This window comes from Solanum pennellii, chromosome 12, assembly GCF_001406875.1.
Source record: "Solanum pennellii chromosome 12, SPENNV200".
NCBI classification, from domain to species: Eukaryota; Viridiplantae; Streptophyta; class Magnoliopsida; order Solanales; family Solanaceae; genus Solanum; species Solanum pennellii.
Window position 1 is genome coordinate 2,831,536 of NC_028648.1, and position 21,486 is coordinate 2,853,021.

General features: G+C 29.3%; 1 protein-coding gene across 2 annotated transcripts; it reads right to left on the reverse strand.

Moving 5' to 3' along the window:
• Window positions 1–13,487: 13,487 nt before the first annotated feature.
• LOC107005525 (sucrose synthase) lies at window positions 13,488–19,802 on the reverse strand. Of its 2 annotated transcripts, none has more exons than XM_015204139.2 (14): window positions 19,698–19,802; window positions 17,921–18,061; window positions 17,563–17,689; window positions 17,316–17,467; window positions 17,040–17,232; window positions 16,432–16,767; window positions 16,250–16,345; window positions 15,985–16,158; window positions 15,777–15,893; window positions 15,503–15,669; window positions 15,200–15,424; window positions 14,378–14,941; window positions 14,155–14,293; window positions 13,488–14,061 (listed from the first exon to the last, which is right to left on the reverse strand). In XM_015204139.2, exons 2-14 carry the CDS (start codon window positions 18,016–18,018, stop codon window positions 14,032–14,034), a joined length of 2,418 nt encoding a protein of 805 aa, XP_015059625.1. In that variant the 5' UTR covers window positions 18,019–18,061; window positions 19,698–19,802; the 3' UTR covers window positions 13,488–14,031. The 2 variants fall into 2 exon arrangements, with proteins under 2 accessions (XP_015059625.1, XP_027769064.1); XM_027913263.1 differs by lacking the exon at window positions 19,698–19,802 and adding an exon at window positions 19,204–19,315.
• Between the last annotated feature and the right edge of the window lie 1,684 nt (window positions 19,803–21,486).

Consider the following 21,486-nt stretch of genomic DNA (forward strand, 5'->3'; position numbering starts at 1 on the left):
AATAATTTTTGAAATTATTATATTATTGCCAAATATAGAGTGATAGTCACAAGTAAAGGGATTAAAAGTGTACGTTTCAATAATTAATTAAAGATTAAATGTACTTTGATAGATATCACAACAAGTCAATAACTATAACGAAAAAGTTTATATTTGATCATAGATTGATCCAAAGAATGAGATAAAAAAGTATCCGTCATTTACGATCAAGACTAGAGATTTCTCATCCATTCACTACCAGATCTAGCTTCCATCTCTCAGTATTAATTACGTTGTAACATATAGTATTTTCATCATATCGTTAAATTGTTCATAACAAACATAATTTTTAAGTATTCTTTCTAAATATAACTAACAAGATATAAATGTGTTCATTGATAATTCATGTTTTTTTAAATAATAATAAGAAAGAAAACTATTGAAAAACCAAATATGGTACATTAAAAAACATATGTATACACAACTATACATATGTGGGGGTTGCAAATAAATTAGGTTAATCCATTAAAGATTTATTTTACTTTACATTGACTAACATATTATATAGACAACTTATATATAGCTAGCCCACCAAATACTGACAAAAGTGCAAAAGTATATAAATTGAGACAAACATGTAATATAATCAAGATACCTCAAACCTAATTTATAAAGAAATAAAAAAGTGCATATTTTATTTGGGAATATTTATCATCGCGATATCAACTATAAAAATTATTGTCATATACGATAAGATCTGAAAAAAATAAAATATATTTATATTTACCTTACTTTAAAAGTGAGTTAACTGCATATATTATTTCTGATAAAATTCCGACTTAAAACACAAATCGTCTGGGAAGAAAACTCACACTTCCTCAAATAATTATTTTTTTAAAATTGTTTTAAGTTCATAATTTCAATTAGTACTCATTGAACATTTCTATTTATCATAGAAAAATTCTACTTGCACTTTTATATTCTACTTACTTTGCTTGGAATGTACATGTTAGAATATAATTAATAAGAGGATTCTTGAGTGTGTGTGTATATATATATATATATATATATAATTTATTCTAATTGTAATGTAGCACGTATAGATAAATGATGAATCTAGACCGTTATGAATTTTGAGTAGAAAAAAAGTAAATTCTGAAATGTATATTTTAATTAAATCTGTTTATTTTGGGGATATGTTTCGATAGTTATTACCATCTCTTAATTTCCTAGGTTTGGTGGCTCCCCAAATTAATTTTTCGATCACATCACCCCAAGAATAGTATGTGGGGCTTAGGACTCTCGCAACAGATATTAGATAATTTTGTTTATCAAGATTTAAAAAAAGGAAAAAGAAATCATCTATAGTGTTTTATTTAATAATGAAATTTAATTTTAAGATAATCATAATGTTGTTATATAAAGATTCGATGATATTAACCGTTTTTATTGGAGAATATCATAGCTAAGTTACATGCTAAGCTAGCTAATTAAATGTCAATTATTCACCATCATTATATTTCTCCACAATTTGCAATTCCTTTTAATTTTATTTTTTCCTTTTCAATATTGTCAGTAAAAAAACACTCTTGTTCTTCAAGTTTAAATTAAAGTATATACATATATAGCTTCTGTGAAACTCAAACTTACAAAGTGAAATAATAATATTCTCAAGTTATCATAATTTATATGACATAATTTAAATTTTAAGTATTAAGCTTTTTATTTTTATTTTGTATTTGGGTATACTGTCATGACTAGAGGCGAATTCATGATTTGAAGATTTTAGATGCATCAATCTAAACTTAAAATAAAAACAACAAAATATGACTTTAGTTGGATTTCGAACCTTGGTCTCACGGATGGTATTTAGTTTGTATGAGTGCACAATTAATTATATCATAATTTCTGTCAGTTTTTCAAGATAGATATACATATATACACATGATTTTTTCTGAAGTTAATGAATGCACGTACACCCTTAACTATTATCAATTACACAATTACATATATAATACGATAAATCACAAAAATTATCAATTTAAATATTTAAATTCATTCTGAACTATGAAATATGTGGTTGAATTTTTTTAAATATTATTTTGACAGATCATCATCCATTTATGTATCACAAAAAAAGTAGGAGCCCAATTTTATTTTATTTTTTGTATATAAAAAAACAAGGAACGTGGAAGACAAAACATTAAGATTGTGACCCAAAAAACAGCTGTAGTACGTTTAATTTAAGGAATCAAACGACTCATGATATGTCAAATAGTGATATACGGAAATAGATTCGGAATTTTAAAGTTTATGAATTTCGAATTGAATTTTAATAGTTAATATGGATAAAAATGATTATTCGATAAACTATTTCCTAGCTTCGACACCGATGAGGTTACGTGAAATTTTACACAAGTAGTGTTGGTGTAATATAACATCCCGCTTACGATACTTTCGAAAAAATTATTAGTTTTGGTTTAAATTTTGTATTTGTTTTTAAAAAATAATTGAATTAATATGTATGAATTTGAAATTAGAAACTATTCCCTCCATCCGGTATTGTTTGTCATGTTGCGCTTTTCAAAAGTCAATTTGACTAATTTTTAAAGTTAAATTAGATCACATTAATTCGATGTTTTAAATAAAAAAATTAGTTATTCTAAAACTATACGAAAAGTACTATAAAATTACAAATTTTTGCATATTAGTATGATAAAAAGATACATCTTAAAATGTTAGTCAAAATTTTTATAATCTGACTGTAAAAATAGAAATCATGACAAACAATACCGAACGGAGGGAGCAATAACTACAAAAGATCTGAACATGAAATTCAAAAATTTCAAATTTTGAATCCTATCACTAAGAAGAAAAAGTTTCTTAAGTTTTACTTCTTATTTGAAATTAATTTCTTATTATGTATTTGTCAATATATTCTTGAGAAAATAATTTATAATACACAAATATTTATAGTTTGTTAACCTAAGTTCTAAAAGTTTTTCTTTTATATATTTGATGTCTGATCAAAATAGCATCACATAAATTGAGAAACTGAAATATCTTTTTATATTTTGAGACGATTTATAATTATACAAATATTTATAATTTACTTATATCTTTTGTTTGTCTTAAATTCTGTGCCAAACAAAATATCGTATCCACAACAGATAGAAGTAATATTTAGTATAAAAAATTGTGGGTTGGAGCCATAAATTTTTTTTCATTTTTAATAAGAAATCTAGAATTCAAATCATACCAAGTACAAATTAAAATATAATTTACTCTTAATATAAAACTGCTCAATATAAATTTAATTAAACCTCAATACAGATATCGATTATCAATGAGATAAAAAAACATATGTATAGTGAAAATTTTGGGAGATGAGACCCCTACACCTTGTAGAATATTAATGTCTCTACCACCCCTAATATGTACTTCTAGATCCTAAAATTTAGCATAATGTTTTATCTTGTTTTATTTTTTTCAACAATAGGATGAAGTGATCTACTCCACTTAATTAGTTTTTTTGCTATTTATGACTTATGATGTTGGTAGATGAGTAGTTTTTTTGGGACCCCTCCATTCAATTTAAATAATTTATTTAAATAGCTTAATACACAAAATATTTTATTTTTATACAAAATTTGGAAAAGGGTCATAATTATTTTTTAAATGATTTAGTAGAATACATATTTCTTTCTCGTGATAATTAAAATGGATAACACTTATTTTAAAGTAAAAAAAATAAAATTATTTTTGTATGATCTATAGATTATAGATTTGAGCTAGCGAGTGACGTTTGTGTTAGGATAATCTACCTATATCACATTTTATAAATATAAAATATTTTGTGTATCAGACTGTATCTTTTTTTTTTCTTTTCTTTTTGAAAAATTGCCAACATGCAACATTTATCCATGTTACTAGCTAGGTCCCCAAAGAGCAAAAAACAAGTTTTTATATTTTTATTTTATTATATATATATATTAAAAAAAAGGGGAAAACTTCAAGATGAATATTAATACCAGATAGAAAAAGATGAAGGCTGAAAATTTTTCCATAAAAGTTGTATAAAAATAAATGCACATATTAAAGAATGCAACAATAACATATACGCATTGAAGAAACAATAAGTAATTATTAACCATAATTAGTCTTAATTTTCCCTCTATTGTGAGAACATCCATTTGAACATTCATGTTAATTAATCAAAATCAAATCAACAAATCTAGTAACAACAACAAAACAAACAAAACTCACTAACTACGTGGAGAATTCAGCAGATTCAACTGAACATATTACTTTTGATAACTCAGAACTATTTGTACATAAGTGAGAAAAAAAAATTCAAAATGTATGCATATATATATATATTATTAATAAGATCACGTTCATTCTGAATTCTGAATCAATCAACATGAATAAAACTCGACAAGTTCGTCCATCGACTCGGGTTGTGGATCAGCATTTTGAAGCATCCATAGCAAATGTTCAAATAAAACAACTTCACATCCAACACTAACATGTTCTTCCGAATCACCTCTCCTCCTTTCGATAAGTTCTCGAAAAAGAGGGTGATCGATAACATCGGACGTTACTAGGTACCTACGTCTCGATTTTCCAACGTAGACTGGGTGTAAATTATCGTCGTTGTTGTTGTTGTTATCGTCTTCGTATGAATTATATGCATTGTTTTCCAACATGATTGTGTTGTTAATGCTATTAACACGACCAAGTTTGAAAGATTGCATTTTTTTCAAGACTGATTTGATTTTTGTGAGTTTACCTCCTTTAGTCATGACTATGATAAAATAGAAAGGGGTTTTGTATTTTTTTGAAAAAATTGAATATGAAAGAGAGTTGGTGTTTGGGAGAAAAGAGGAGGAAGGTTCATATATAAAGGGAGTTTAAAGACTTTGGGACTTATTGCTTATGTGGGGTTTTTAACTTTTGAGTGGACCCCGAGTCTAAATTAGTCGGATCAGTCTGTTTTAAATATTATGTGAGTTTAAATTTAGTTGGATGAATGAGTTTTAAATATTATCCTTCATTTTTTCTATTATACTTATACTAGACTAAAAGACTTGTGAAAGTCAAAGACAGATATCGTTTTTTGGCTATATATGAGCGTGGAATTCAAGGGTGGATTTAATATATGCGCAACATAAACTTACGCTGGAAGATAGATTTGCTAAAATTTCAACAAATACTAAGTATGAAGTCGTGATTTTAAAAAATCTAACAAGTTCAACATTGAGAGCCTTAAATATTGAATCGTAAAGTTTGAAATTCGAAACAAACTGAATCCATAATATTTTTCTTACGGAGTGTGTAGATAAATATGTACAAACCTATAAAAGAATCCCGATAAATATTAGACATGAACCATAATTTTAATAATACTATGTGTTCATTGCTGAGAATAATCGTAAAAACTGAATCGCTAAAGCTTAAATAATGATTTTTCGCTGTAAATTATTTGAGTAAAGATAAAATAAAATGATTGAAGTTAAATTATTTTTGAAATATAAAAAGGCAGAATATTGTTCTTTTAAATTATATCAAACAAGATGATGTGTCATACAAAATGGGATTGATTATAAAAAAGGGGGAAAAAGATAAACATATCATGAACTATCGTAAATAGTATGCAGATACCTTCTATTATATTTTTGGGATATTAGGTATCTATGTCGTCCAAAAAACTAGATCATATATGCCCTTCGCTCTAACAGAAGACTAAATAGGGACACGTGGAGCAATCTTATCAGTCGATTTTGATTTTTAATAAATATCGAGTCTGTGGATAAGATTATGACACGTATATGTCCGTTAGTATAAAAGGTATATATGCTCTAATTTTTATACGACAGAAACACTAATATTTCAAAAATATAACGGAAAATATCTATATACTATTTATAATAATTTAAGAATATATTTATCCTTTTTCATAAAAAAAATAAAAAATAGATTGAATTGCTTTTAAGACTTTGAAGGGGGCCTTGCTAGTGTATAATTGGTGCCAAATTTTGTGGCAGGAAAAATTAAAAACCAGCTGCGCCTTTGGACCCTTTTAAGGGGACCCAATGAATAATAGACGGAGTCGTTTGACACCTTGACGTAGACTCGTCATATTTTAAACTTAATAAAGGTTTGATTATTTCACAATTTAAGTGATACGTGAGTCATTTTTCATTATTTGATTGAATGTGAAATTTAAAAGAAAGTTAAATTTTCAAAATAAGTTAAGAAATTTTAATAATAATAGTAATAATATATTTAGTTAATTGTACTAGTCCATTATGAATAAGGTAATATATACATTCACCTTGCCCTCTAATTTGAGAGATTTTTCTGATAAACTCTCGATGATCAGTCTTAAGAACTTTTAGACTCTAAAAAAATAAAATAAAAAATGATATTTTTTTCATATAAAAATTATGAATTCTTTATTTGAAATGTAAAAGATGAACGACATAAATTGAGTAATTTTGTACATGGTTTTTGGGAACCAAAATTGTTATAGTACTTATTTTTATTTTTTGTGATATATAGACAAAAAAGAAATTACTTTTTAATTACGAAATAATAATTAGTATATATATTTTATCCTCACCTTATAATTCCATCTCTATTTTTTTTTCTCTTTAAAGCCAACAAAAAATAAAATAAAATGAGATATTGATTGAGAAATGAAATTATCAAAAAAAAAAATTATTATTCGATACCCCGGGACTAGGGCATATCAACTAAAATGTCTTCAATTTTATTTTTATTTATTTTAACGTAACTTTTTGATAAAGGGATGAAATTGTTAGAACCATTATGTCATTACATTTGACAACTAATTAGGAATTTTATGATTAAGTAGTATACTAATTGCTAGTACGAATTAGTTTATTCAAACTAGGAGTTCAAGTCTTTTAAATATTTATTTTTGAAATTCGATTAATTTTAATTCAATTTAAAAAAATAATTACTTTTTATTAAAAAACGATTTTATAATCAAAGCTCGAAATTCAAATCTAGATTCCTGGTTCAAATATCCCATTGCAAATCTTTCCTCGAATTTTGGTGACACTTGTCCACAATAATATTTTCTTGTTTTTAATGACTATATGCAATGTTTAAGAATTTCAAGGCCAACAACCTATTTTTTTATTTACAAATTTTTCTTGTTTGTTTCAATTTAGCTTACCTACCAAAGTAAAAATTAAAGTTGTATTGGTCTCAAGTAGGGCTGTGTATCGGCCGGTTTGGTTCGATTTTAAGGTTTATTGGGTTGGCTTATTGATTATCGGTTTGTAGAGAAGCTAAACCGTTATAGAATCATTAAGATATTGACTTATCGGTTATTGGTTCTTAACGGTATAAATATAATTATTTAATTTACTATTGGGTTATCGGTTAACCCATTAAGAAAAAACTTTAAACCGTTAAGAACCAATAACCCCATAACAAAAAAAATCAAAATCGTTATCAAAATCACTAAACTAATAACCTAATACTATAAACCAATAACTTTTTTATCGATTCGGTTTATCGGTTTCGATTCGATTTTGAACAGCCCTAGTCTCAAGAAGAAGCTATAAAACCACAGAAATATGTGCCTCAAATATTTATTTTTATATTTTAATATAAGGTGGTGTTTGCATAAATTTGTGTAGATTTTTCGACTAATTTATCAATTATTAGATGGTATTTTAATTATTTTATCAGATATGTATTATTTGTCATCAATAAATATATCAAATAATTTTTTCTATTGAAATATTAAAAAAATGAAAAGTAAATATTCAGAACGTATGAGGGAGTTCAACCGAATCTCTTTATAAAATTATATTATATTTCAATGGGTAAAAAAAAATTCTCATTTAATTGACTCTTATGTTATATACTTTTTTTTTTTGAGTTTAATGTTCCGAATTTGATATTTATATTGAAACATGATTAAATTTAGATTTATGCATTGCAAGATTTATTTCGAGAATTACACAATTAGGTGCATGCATATTGCATCCGACTTTCAATTGATTTTTTAATTTTTTTTTAGCTTTTGTTTATTTTTATATTTTTATAATCTTAATTAAAAGATTGATTAGCTATGGATATTTTTTTAAAGATATATAAAAAAGAATTAGTTGAAAGGAATTTCCTTTTTAAGTAGCTTTGTTTGTATGAAGACAATTTAGTAGAGGTGATAAAGACCTAGATTCTTTTATTTGTTTTTTTTTGTTGAGAGAATAATCAACTCTTCATTAATTTATTAAAATAATCATAGGAATAATTAGATCCTCATCTCACTAATTAATCAATCAATCAAAGAAATTATATTAAACGTGTAAACAAATACTAACTCTTTTTAATTTATTTTTTACGAATAATGCACAAGTACCTCCTCAATCTATGTTCGAAATTTCAGAGACACACTTATACTATACTAAGGTCATATTACCCCTTAAACTTATTTTATTAATAATTTTTTACTCCTTTTCGACCTATGTGGCACTATCTTGTGGGCCTAACGCTGGTTGATTTTTTTTCCAAGTTATTGTCACGTAGGCCGAAAAGGGGTAGAAAATCACTTATAAAATAACTTCAGGGGAGTAATAAGACCTTAGTATAGTATAAGTGTGTCTATGAAATTTCGGACATAGATTGAAAGGGTACTTGTGCATTTTTCCTATTTTTTATATATAAAAAAGTCGTCTATTAGTTCTTCTAATATTCATTCGTTATAACAACATTTTCTAAGCTAAATTCTATATTTAATACTCCTATGATTTTGACTATAACATATTAAAATTTTCAATTAGTCGACTTTTTTGGTTTTAAATTAATTTCTTTACTCGTAAATATTTACAAATTTGCTAATTATTAACTTTTCATCATCATTACTTATTACTTATGCCAGCTTATCTCGATCGTTAATTCATATTTGTCAATAATTTGTATAATTCTATAAATAGTCAAATATGACATATATTCTAAACGAAGGGACCAAAAACATATTTTAACTAATTAAAAATAAAATATACCTCGTCATATATAATAATATATCATAAGGACCAAAAAAGAATTTAGTAATAACTTAGGGACCAAAGTGTTATTATCCCAAAAAAGACGAAGGTGAAAAGACGAGATAATCAATAGTTTTAAAATAAATACTTCAAACAATTTTAATTTATATGATATTATTTAACTTTATCGTGATAATTAAGAAAGGAAGATTGATATTTAAAATTTATAATCATATATATTTCTGTACATCTATAAATCATCTTATTAAGGATAAAATTAACATTTTTAAAAGTTGAATTATAAATAATTATAGAAATATATTTTATTTTTAAAATTAACTATAGATATAAAGTCTATCACGTAAACTGAGACAGAAAAAGCATGATTTATTTATTTTCATCTTTGTGCAATGTATGTATGACTTTTTGTAGGAATAAGGAAAGTTACATATGAAATACGCCCAATAGTTCATATTATATTATATTTCCATTTAAGTTCTTAATATAACTCATTGAATTAGTTCAATGTAAAGAGATTGATAATCAGTGTTTTAAAAGACGGAGTGTGAGGTAAAGCGTTTTATACAGTACGGAGCGAAGCGTAAGTGTTGAAACACGGAGCGTAAGTTTAATGAAGCTACGGGGCGTAGTCTCATGCATATTCAATTTTATAGTTTTACTACTAATTAAATTTCTTTCAATGATTTTACAAATAATTTTTTATGAAAAACATATAATATATAGAAATTATATTATGATTTTTATTTGAGATAAGTATTGATAATCTATAAAAAATAAAAGAAGTATTATAATTACTATTTGAGAAATATAAACATCACTCTTTCATGAATAAAAATAAAATTACTTTCAAATAGTTAAATAAAATATGATAATTTTGAGACGTATGACAAAACCATGAAGACCAATGATAAGCGAAAAGTAAAATTTCGCTACATATTTTTAAGAGAAATGTTACATAATATATAATTACCTTCATAGTATTACCAAATAGTAAATATGTGATACTACATTTGTTGTTTGAGTTACTCTCAATCTTTTTGTATTTATAGATTAAAAAGTTATGTATCATTTATTTATTCAAGAATTATGAGGGTCAACAATGTTAATTATAGATTCAACACATAATTTGTGTAAGATCTGTTAGGCGAGTCACGAGTGTTGGGCGTTGAGCGTGGGCGTACAGTCGGGCGCTTAAGGCGTAAGTCTTGTAGAATTAAGTCTCACACTTGAGTCTTCAGGCGTTTTGCTAGAGTTCCGCCCCAAGACGAGCCCCGAGGCGAGTCCCAGAAGAGTCTTTTAAAAAACTGATTGATATATAGTGAAGAACACTAAAATTATTGAAAATGAAAGCAAAGTTAAAGTTTTAGGATAAAAATAAAAAGAAGTAATGATTACTTGTAGGTAAAAGGTTAGATGAACTTAAACATGGCAAATATTTTTAATCTTAATATATAATAAAAAATCCCATTTTTCAAGATTGATCTCTTGTTTTATAAGGTTCCTTTTAATATAGTAAAAAAAAATTTGTTTTGCTTATCTTAATTTATAGAAATTTGAACATTTAATTCATAATTTTTGTTAAGTATAGTACATTTGGTCCTTGCATATTGTAAATTTTAATTTTATTCATTGTGATTTTTTTAATATGCATATTTGATCGTCAATTACTAGAAGTATTTGAAATGTGAATTTTTGGTTGTGAATATTTCTAAAATTTTCAGAATTATTAATCGTTCCACAATGTGATTAATTATCCTTGTGTTATGTTAATTAAGTTGTTTCATTGCTTCATACGTGAGATTAATATACATTTAAAAATATGCTAAATATAACATATTTCCTATCTAAAGGAATCAAAAACACGTATTTCAATTAATTAAAAATTAAATATGTTGAATCATAATATCATGCATAAAAAAGATTAAAATTAAATTTTATTTATAACGAAGAAATCAAAAATACTATCTTCGATAATAAAAAGTCAATCTGATACACTAAGTTTGCTATATGCGTTACTCGCTAGATTACATTAAATCTTTACGTATTCAAAATATTATTTTTATCGCTTGAACTTGTGACCTTTTAATCACACGTATCAATAATTGAAAAGTATTTTATCCATGACCTAAATACAAAAATATTGAAGGGTTCTCTTTTTCCCTCCAAATAACTTTTGTTGGATTATATTATATTGTTGATATTTTATGTGCTTTTTTTTTTTAATTTTTATTTTAACTTTTAGAAGGGTCCTCAAGAGCATATGCATTATATTATTGGATGAAATGTATTAATTCCTTGAAGAATCTGTCCTATCTAAGGCTCTGCCATTGATAGTTTTTAATAATATTGAATTAATAAATAAAATACCAAAAAGGAAGAAAAAGAAAAAAAAAAAAAGGAAAAGCTTATCATAATTGGCTAATTATTTGGATTTTTTTAAAAAAAATAAATAGGAGTAAAAGATGTCTTTTTTAATTTGGAACTTTTGATTTGATTTTTTATCTGATTTTATTAGAAGGGGAAACCTCTCTATGCTAAAATATTACTCACTAATTTAAAAAATATACTTCGAAAAATTATCATTAAATAAAATTAGCGATAATTTTTTTTTTATTCGGAAACAACTAATCATACAACTTCAAGTTCCTATGTTTCAAACACATGCATTGTGTCAACAAGTCTCACCGTAAACTCTAGTTGAGAAGTTGAGTCATATTTTTTCCCTAAAATAGAATGAAGTCATTTATGTCTAGTATGGATCATCTGATATCATTATATGTCCAAAAATTTTTTTATAATCTTTCATCGTTCATGACATCTCTTGCTTTAACAAAACATCTTCTCAACGGAAAATATATAGAAACACTGATTCCAATCGAATATTAATTTACATGTTTATTTTCTTGGTCAAGATTCTCAAACCTTGAAGATGACACACATGGTAGTACTCAAGAATAGCCATGTGAGCAACACATGGATTCACAATCTTAGAAACATTCTTTGTAAGTCAAATCAAACCCACACTCTACACATAGCAAAAAAATGTACTCAATTCAATGTCCTTGTAGCCCCCCAAAATCTTATGTACATGGACCTATCCAATGAAATAAGCTACGGGTTCATCTGAATTCATAAATTGAACAAAAATAAATATATTTATCCTACGTGATAATTTTATATCTTATATGACGTCTTATTACACGTTTGAACATTTTTTGGGATTGTTCTTGTCCATCCCTATAACTCGGGCTGGCGAAAATTGAGTGTCCTTGACTCCAAAAGGACAAGGAAAGTGACTACTAAAATAGACATCCAAAACAATTAGTATAGTAGATTTATATAATTTGACGTAAATATTGAGTGCGAGTAAATATTTATTTGAGATCGGTTGATTTAATTTGGTTTCGAGCATAATAATGGACTAATTATCCAAATCCAATCACTGTGTATATAAGCCCAATTGTTTGGGTTAGGCCCAATGGATGGACCTATGACCCATATTTGATTCATCTTTTCTATTCCACTGTTCTATTTTGTATCAATGTGTTTGACTTGACACGTAATTTAAGATTAAAGCACTTTTGAATTTGTGTTTTTGGAAATGTGCAATAACATTTTTCGTAGTTGTAAAATTATGTAATTAAGAATAAAATTAAGATTTCAAGATGAAATTATGTAAGTTTAGTTCATATGTCAGACTTCACTCGCTTGGGATTGAGAACGTTCACTCTATCGATTTCAAAATTTCAAATAAAGGATGAAAGTGGCAATAGGATTGTCAACAAGTGGAAAGCTAGTCAATTCACGATGAATTTAAGGATATTGAAATAAAGTGACTATATCCGGTAGGGATTGAGAGTGTTCAATTGCGGATTTCAAATCCAAATAAATGACGAGGGTTAAAATAAATTGACAATAAGCGTAAAGCTAATCAATTCATGATGAATATTCACTTAAATATAATGAAATATGACGAGTTTAGATAAAACAAAGAATTCATATAGCAGAGTCCAACTCACTTGGAATTGAGAAAATATTTGTCTTTATGTTCTACATTAAGATAAAGTTCACATGTTCCATAATTTTGTCAAGTCATTTTTTTTGTATCTTAGTTTGATTATGTCAAATGTTTACATTATTTTTCTCTGAAAAAGTTGTTAAACATCTGATGTTTTGTTACATTTGTGTTACATGCATGTATCTTTTCTGCAATCTCTGTTCTCTACTTTGAAAATGCAAACTCTGTTCTTTAACCTTTTTTTTTTTCCTTTTCTCCATAACGACATCGTTTGTCTGGATATCATCTTGATTCCTCGAGTGAAATACTGTTATAGATAACGTATAGTGTAACATAACTTGAAAAATTGATACCAAAATTTTTTAATCGTTATAGTGAAATATTGTTGTAGAGCGTGATTAGTCTACATATGTATTATTGCATTCTCTTTTTAGAAAATATATGCAAACTAATAATGTCATTGCTTTTCTTGAGTCAAGTATCGAAAATAACGTCTCTACCTCATACAAGATCCTATAAGGTCTCTATACACTGTACTCTTTCGAAACTCACTTGTAAGATCACACAGGTATGTATGTTTTGTGACCTATATTGCTCCTGACTCTTCAAAATTGTTGTCACATCCGCGTCAAATTCTCCAAAATACACTATTTGGAGTATTCATCACGCAACCATCGACATTTTTGAAGAATCTGAGCAAACATAGATTGTGACTATAATGAATGACTCATAGAAAGTGACAACAGGCAAACCAAAACAATGTTTCTTGATAACTTATAGATTGAAATTTTGATCTCTTATTCATACTACTAACAGCTCAAATTCTCCAACCTACATTGACATGACCAAATGAAAGTACCAACATAAAGCAAAGGGGTGGGGTGGGGTGGGGGGTGCATACTAAATGGAAATGAAACACTAGACAGAAGCCTCTACTTGTCAAAGACTTCATTTTTATTCAAAGAAAAACAGGCACACCTTCATTCACTCAGCAGCCAATGGAACAGCTTCAGCCTAAAAGGAAAAACCAAAGCTTCATTAGGAATTTCCAACACTAAATGACTCTCTCTAAGAGAATGTAACTGTATCGTAAAACACGAAACTCACCATCTTACGGTACTTGAGAGCGTAAAACATTTCAAGGTAGCGACGGATTTCTAGACGATCAAGCTTAGAAACATGTTTCCAGAACCCATAAACAGCAGCCAGGGTCAATAGCCTTTCGGAGTAGATTTGCCAGGTGTACCTGTATAGCAGTAAAAAAAACGCGATAAGATATCAATCAACTATGCCTGAAATTCCGATTTAGTGCTGAGAAAAAGTTGCTTACTTCTCTTGGATGCGCTTCAGACCACCCGTCGAAATGGTTTCCCAATGTGAAGGCTCTTTCTTGCATTTCTCAAAGAAATCAGCTAGCAGATCAGCAGCTTGCTCACCGTGATATGGATCAATATGGAAACCGGATTTTCCATGAACGATGATTTCAGCTGGACCACCGTGATTAGTTGCAAATGTTGGCAGACCACAAGTCATTGCTTCGACAACAGTCAGACCAAAAGCCTCGTAGAATGCAGGCTGCACAAAAGCTCCCTTAGTGTCAGCAATGTATCGGTAGAGCTCACCATTCCTCACTCGGTTCATCTGGGAAGAAATCCATCTGAATTGGCCATTCAACTTATGAGTCTCTATTAGCTCATACATCTTCTTCATCTCTGCCTGCTCTTCCAAATCTTTGGATTCCTTCCTTCGATCTCCGCCAACTACGACCAGGTTAACCAATCCCCTTAGTCGTGGATTCTTGGCGTACCACTCAACAAGTCCGGTTAAATTCTTCACACGATCCAACCTTGCCATTGTGAATAAAATTGGCTTAGTCCTGTCCTTGAGCACACACCTGCAAGAAAGCACAACCTGTTTAGCACAAGCTAGTCTACGAGGACCTGATCCAACGTTACGACACCCGTGGAGCATAATATATGTATAAAAATTCACTAATATGCAAAAAGTAGTCTATATGAACTCATTATTTTAAAAATGTAATAGGTTCAATGCTAAAAACCATACATGATGGAACCCATAGAATTTAAATCTTGAATACGCTTCTGCCGTATAAATAAGTAACATAGAATGTACCACTAATGTAGAAACTTACAGATGTTCGTCATTCTCAACGTCACTATACAGCAGCTCATCAATTTCAGGGTGAAATGCTGTAAGTCTCTTTTCCGTTTCGGAGTACGGGAAGTAGAGGTTAATATCAGCTCCAGGTGAGACGATGTTGAACTTGGGGTCGAACACATTAATGCCATGAACAACTCTGTACAATCCAGGCATTGTAAATGCCATATGGCTCTCATATTGTCCTACAGTGTCCTTGCTGGAAAAATCGACAAGGATTAAGCGCGGGAAAAAAGATTATGAAGTTACTTCAATGAAAGTAAATTGGTGTTTATACCTTCCTGCTATCTCCTGGAAGGTGCTGGTGATGATGAAATCAGTGTGATTCATTGCAATGAGATCCGCGGTAAACTGGGACGAGAAATGGTATTTTTCATCAAATTTTTTCCAGTAGATATCGGAATCTGGATACTTTGTTTTCTCCAATGCATGAGCGATTGTGCACTGCAGAAGGCAAATAACACAATGAAAAGGAAAATAGTTTAGTACTCTTAACTTCAAACTAATGGAAATGCAATCAGATATATAAGAGGTGAAAAACGCCCATAGACCTGCGTTACGCCTAACTTGTGAGCTAGCAAAGAAGCAGCAAGATTGCCCTCACTGTAGTTTCCGATTATCAAATCTGGCTTGGCCTGCAGTTCTGCAGAAATTTCTTTTGCAACATCCTGAAGTATGAAAAGCCGAAGTGTTAATACTTAGCAAATTGTTCTGAAATACGTATCGGAAGCTAGACAAATACAATGAAGCTTTTGTCACCTCAATGAATGTCTCCATGTATGGCCACACTTCAAAGCGAGAGATCCATTTGCGAACGATACCCTTCTCAGTCCTAAAGGGGACCCTAAGAATATGTGAGTGTTCTGTTCCATACACCTTCTCAAGCCTCTGACCACAAGTTGTTCCAACTGCATCGGGCAGCAGCCGAGTAACCTGAGAATAACAGCAGGACCGATAATTAAAATGAAGAGAAATTAGCTATAATCCTCACTCCTCGGAGTATACAAGTACAGGAAATACTAACAATAAGAATACGGGGGATGATATCAAGTCCTTGCTCCTTTATGCGCTTAAACATTTCACGCTCCAAAGCGGGAACTTGATCTAATATGTAGACAACCTACACAACAAGGGGTGAAGGACATTAGCATTTACGGAAACAAGCATTCGAAACAAAATTTGCAATGATGATTTTAGATAATGCACCTGGCCACCGGTGTCGGGATAACCCAAAACATTTTCTTGAGCAAAATATCCATGCGGGGAAAGGATAACCACATTGAAGACCATCGGAATTCTCCCCAAGAACTTCTCAAGAGTACATGAGTCAGGTGCCTCAAGGAGATCAAGAAGCATGCACACCATCTCTAGCACACGCTCCGCCGTGTCCCCCCATCCCTTCTCCAATCCGATTTCTTGGAACTTGTGTTCGAATTCGAAAAATGGAGTTTCTGGGGGAAGCATAATGAGGTATTCCTCTGCCTTCCTTAAGACATTTTGAAGAGTATTGGAATTATGTATCCTATCATTCAGCATCATTGTCTGTGAACAGGAAATCATAAAAGCAATCGTTTAGAACATATTCATCAGTCATACGGTCCACAATTTAGTTGCTGTATTTGTACTTAGAGCTCACAAAGTATCTAAATATTTAGCGTCGAAGCCAATTATTAGTTTATGTTAACTCGGAATCGTTACAGGAACCCATAAAATTCAAATTTTGTATCCGCCTCTGACTGACTATTCTAATAATTCTAATACGTAAAGTAACATGCACAAATTAAACCTATCAATGAATGGGACTAACAAATTACCTTGCCCTTATAATGGTGAGCGCGGAGAAATTCGAGAAGCGGGGCCATGCTTTCCTTGTCATGGAACATTTTGGCAGAGAGGTGCCTATTGAGGAATTCAACTCCATTTCCAATAGATTTGGTGAGGGTTGGTTTAGGAAAGGATGCAGTGAAAGGCTCGAAATCCAACTCGAGAACGAAATTTCCATTTGAGCTGCATCAGGGAAAAGCACACACTTAACATTGAACTATGAATTCGTAGCCTATTCTTGTAGCACATAAAAGTCTAAAACGTACGCTCCGTCGACAAGTTCTTCCTTGAATTGCAAATACTCAGGGACGGACAGCTCCTCAACAACTAGTGCATTGACGTTCACACGGACGTATTCCCAGACACCAGGCCTCAAACGAATAGCAAGTGCAACCCAAGGGGGCAGAACAATCGCTTCCTAGTATATAACATATAATAGCAGCATTCATATACAAACTCAAAAATGATACATATATGATCTTTTGGTGACACATATAGACAAACCCGAATTACCTGAGTGGATTTCAGGAGTTCTTCGAACGCATGTTCATTCAGTTTGTCTTTGTCATCTTGGCGAATTGCATCGAACTCAGCCAAAAGCTCGTGAGGTTTCAAGATCCCTTTTCCGTGGCTTTCGATCCTGTAATAACCAAAACCAGTATAAATACATCACATACGTATCCAAACCAACTTAATCTTTTCTCCTAGTAACTGTCGTGTCCAGGTCAGCTTGCATTCGCCTAGACTATTTTACCGTAGCTACTATCTCCAACTAGCACAAATATCGAAAAACTCTACACATCAACACTTAGACATACGGAAAGAATCACCTCGCATTTTTTCACATTCCATACATTTTTTAGGCTAATACCTTGAAAGAAACAGCAGTATCTCATTGCGGTGAGCAGCTAAAGTTGCATCAACACGTTCACGAAGGCTATGAACACGAGTCAGAACACGTTCAGCCATTGTAGTTGATTCAGCAGATGGGAAATCCTCAGACAAAGTCCAACTGTAAACAACCAAAACATACACTGGTGCAGTTAGTAGAAGAGCCCACCTCAGCTTATCCGAATACCAAACAAAATTTTATATAGCATTACATTAGTACAACCACTGAAAAATTGAAGAACAAACTACACTGAATCACTTAAATTTTCAACATCCACAATGTTACCACTTCAAAGTTTCATACCTTTCACCTAATATAGTCAAGGGCGGACCCAACAACATACCCCGTGTAATCTCACAAAGTGAAGTCGGGGAGGGTAGAATGTCCACAAACCTTACCTCTACCTTGAAGGTAAAGAGGTTGCTTCCGGTAGACCCTCGGCTCAAGGAAAACAGTTCAAAAAAGAAATAAAGACAGTGAAAGGAGCCATGAAAAAATACATAACAAAGCATTCTGAACATGTAGAAACTACATGAGTAATACTACGACTAGTCACTACTAGTATAGTGATACAACACTCTTAACACTCTACTACCTACGAACCTTCTACTGTAATCCGTCTAAAGGGTGTTTTCTTTTTTTAATGTATCCGGAATCTAGACCCAAAATTCACTAACTAAAAATTCTGGCTCCGCTACTGAGTATAATACTATAGTACTAATAAAACCAAAACCAACCAAAGAGGATGACATTAGTTACATTTCTTACTCAAATACGTTTGTGGCAAAAGCACAACGCCTATGCGTTACAACCAAGACTACAACAAAGACTAAACTACAAAATATATATGTATAAAAATAACTCAATGAAGACCCCACAACAAGAATCTACAGTAAACTTTCTGTTACAAAATGGACTACATTTCTCAATCTTGATTTAACCAAAACATCAAATCTTAGTTAAAACTAAACAAAACAAGATCTTTAAGAAAACCCCAAGTAAGTTTTTCATTAGAAAAATAGCAAATGTACTATGAAAAAGAACAAGAATTGATGACTAAAGCAAACAGGAACTACTTCAGCTATGTCATGAAGATAGATTTGTCTTAAAATGAAGGTATACTTAAAAACTAAGAATTTTGACACAAACAAACAAGACCACCCCACCCCCCACCCCCACCCCCACAAACAAATGAGAACAGAACAGAACAAAAACAGTTTTGAGACAAAGGTGACAAAAACTATGTGAACACAAAAACAAACCTCAAAATGTAATCTTTACACCTCTTGGGGTGATTATGATCATGATCAAGATTCAAGAACAAAACTTTTTCAAGAAAGATTACTTCTACTTTGTTCTTGATCACTTTCTACAAATTCAAAAAAAAAAAAAAACACAAAAATGTCCTCTTTAACACTTTACACCTCTTGGGGGTGATCAAGAACAAAACTTTTTCAAGAAAGATTACTTCTTGTTTGTTCTTAATCACTTTCTACTACTAAAAAAGTTGGAATCTTTAGCTAAAATATCAAAAAATAACTTCTTTTTTCTGGGTTTTTGAGTAAATGAGCTCAACTAAAAATGGAAATTTTTGTAAGAAAAATTCAAGATCTTTAACACCCTTTAAAGATAAGATCAACATTTTTCCCCAAGATCAAAACTTTGAACTAAATTTGAACCAAACACCCCAAAAAAAATGACTATTTTTGCATGTGGAAATTAACTAGTACATAAAAAAAAAAAATTGTAGCTTTACCTTTGAGAGGAAAGAAATGAAAAAAGAAAAAATGGAGAAAATGTTGAAATGAGTGTATGAATGAAAGAAGCAAATGAAAGAGTTTTGCTTGTGAATGGTGAAGAAAGCAAAGCTAGAGGACACCTTTTTATAGCCAAAAAAGTGGAAATTGTGGCAAGTGTTAATTAATTAGGTGAAGGATCTTAATTAATCACAAACTATATGCTAATGATGGCTTTTGGTTTAGTGAGTAAGAAAAAAAAAATCAATATCTAGTTTGAACCTATTAACTTGATCTCAGTTGACAATTTAAACGAGGTTAACTTTTAAAATACATATGTAAACATATTAACTCATCTTTATTGTCTCACGTAAATTTTGTAAATGTCTAAATGATCATTATTTTAAGGGAAAAAGGATAATATATCTTTGAATATCATAAATAGTATACAGATACCCTCATTATTTTTGGATATTGGTGTCTCTACCGTTCAAAACTACCTATATACTAACGGACAAACACATGACATAGTTTTATCCATCTATGCGACATTTATTAAATATCGAATCAACGAATAAGATTTTTCTACTTATCCTTCAGTAAGAGTGAAGGATATATATACTCTAATTTTTGGACAACGTGATTCAATATCAAAAGATATCTACATATCGTTTATGATAATTCGAAATATATTTATCATTTTTTCCTTTTATAAATCAAATTATTTAAAGATAGTAAAAACAAATTGAAATGTTTATATATGTATTTTACAAAATTGAAATATCTAACTATTAATTTGGATAAGTTAAAGTGTGTAACAGTCAATGACTGGTTAATTTTTTTTTCAACTATTCAAACATTATTTGATACAATGGTAAGAAATTTGATTATATAATTAGGTGGTTAAATCAAGCTTTCTTAAAGTCAAAAGTATTTATTTTAAAAAATAATTCAAAGATTAAATTGTTGTTCAGTGATAAGTTAATCAAACATCAATCCCTAATTTTTAAAAATTTCTAGAAAACATCTTCAAAATAAGTGAATTTTAAAATTTTGATCAATAAATTGTAAGTACTCCATGTATAGGTTTATACATTATTATTTATATTTTAATTGAAATATGTAAATTAATTCGAACATTATGATTATAAAATTAAAAAAAATGGGATAAATATAAAGAAATTTAGTATTTCTTGCTCAAAAGTGAGACTTTCATTTTTGGAAAACTTACATAACTATACTATAATAACAAAATATTTATCATTTATAGCAATAACATTTTTTTTCACTTGACCACTTTTAATTCATTTATAGTACAAGTTTAATACATATTACAAGGATGAATTTATTATTCAAATATAATACAAGTTTTAATGATGGATAATACATTTATCACACATTTTAATACACTTATAATACAATGTGACAATTTTTTACCAAACAAACATAATATATTTCAAAAACTATTATAATTCAAATATATTGCATACATAATTCACTTTTAATACATATTACAGATTTATCACAATATTGCTATAAATGATAATAAACAAAAAGTATCGCTAAAATTAGTAATTATTTTTAAATGTATTTATTCATGTAGTTTTTCCATTATTTTTTTCATTCTAATACACAAAACAAACATAAAATTCAGGTTTATATAACAAAAAATCACTATATATCTAGGATTATAATTTTTAAAATTAAATTATGTATCTAACAAACCTCCCTCACATAAATTAGTATAAAAAAATAATTAATATAAATATTTTTTATTTTTATCAAAAAAAATTAAGTTAAACTTTTTCT

What these genes read in the sequence shown, in the direction of transcription:
- LOC107005525 (XM_015204139.2), bottom strand. Translation starts at nt 18,018, where the DNA reads ATGGCTGAACGTGTTCTGACTCGTGTTCATAGCCTTCGTGAACGTGTT. An exon ending in TCATCCCCCGTATTCTTATT is followed by an intron (nt 16,159 to 16,249) that starts GTTAGTATTTCC and finishes TGTTATTCTCAG; the next exon opens with GTTACTCGGCTGCTGCCCGA. An exon ending in CTCTCAAGTACCGTAAGATG is followed by an intron (nt 14,062 to 14,154) that starts GTGAGTTTCGTG and finishes TTTTCCTTTTAG; the next exon opens with GCTGAAGCTGTTCCATTGGC.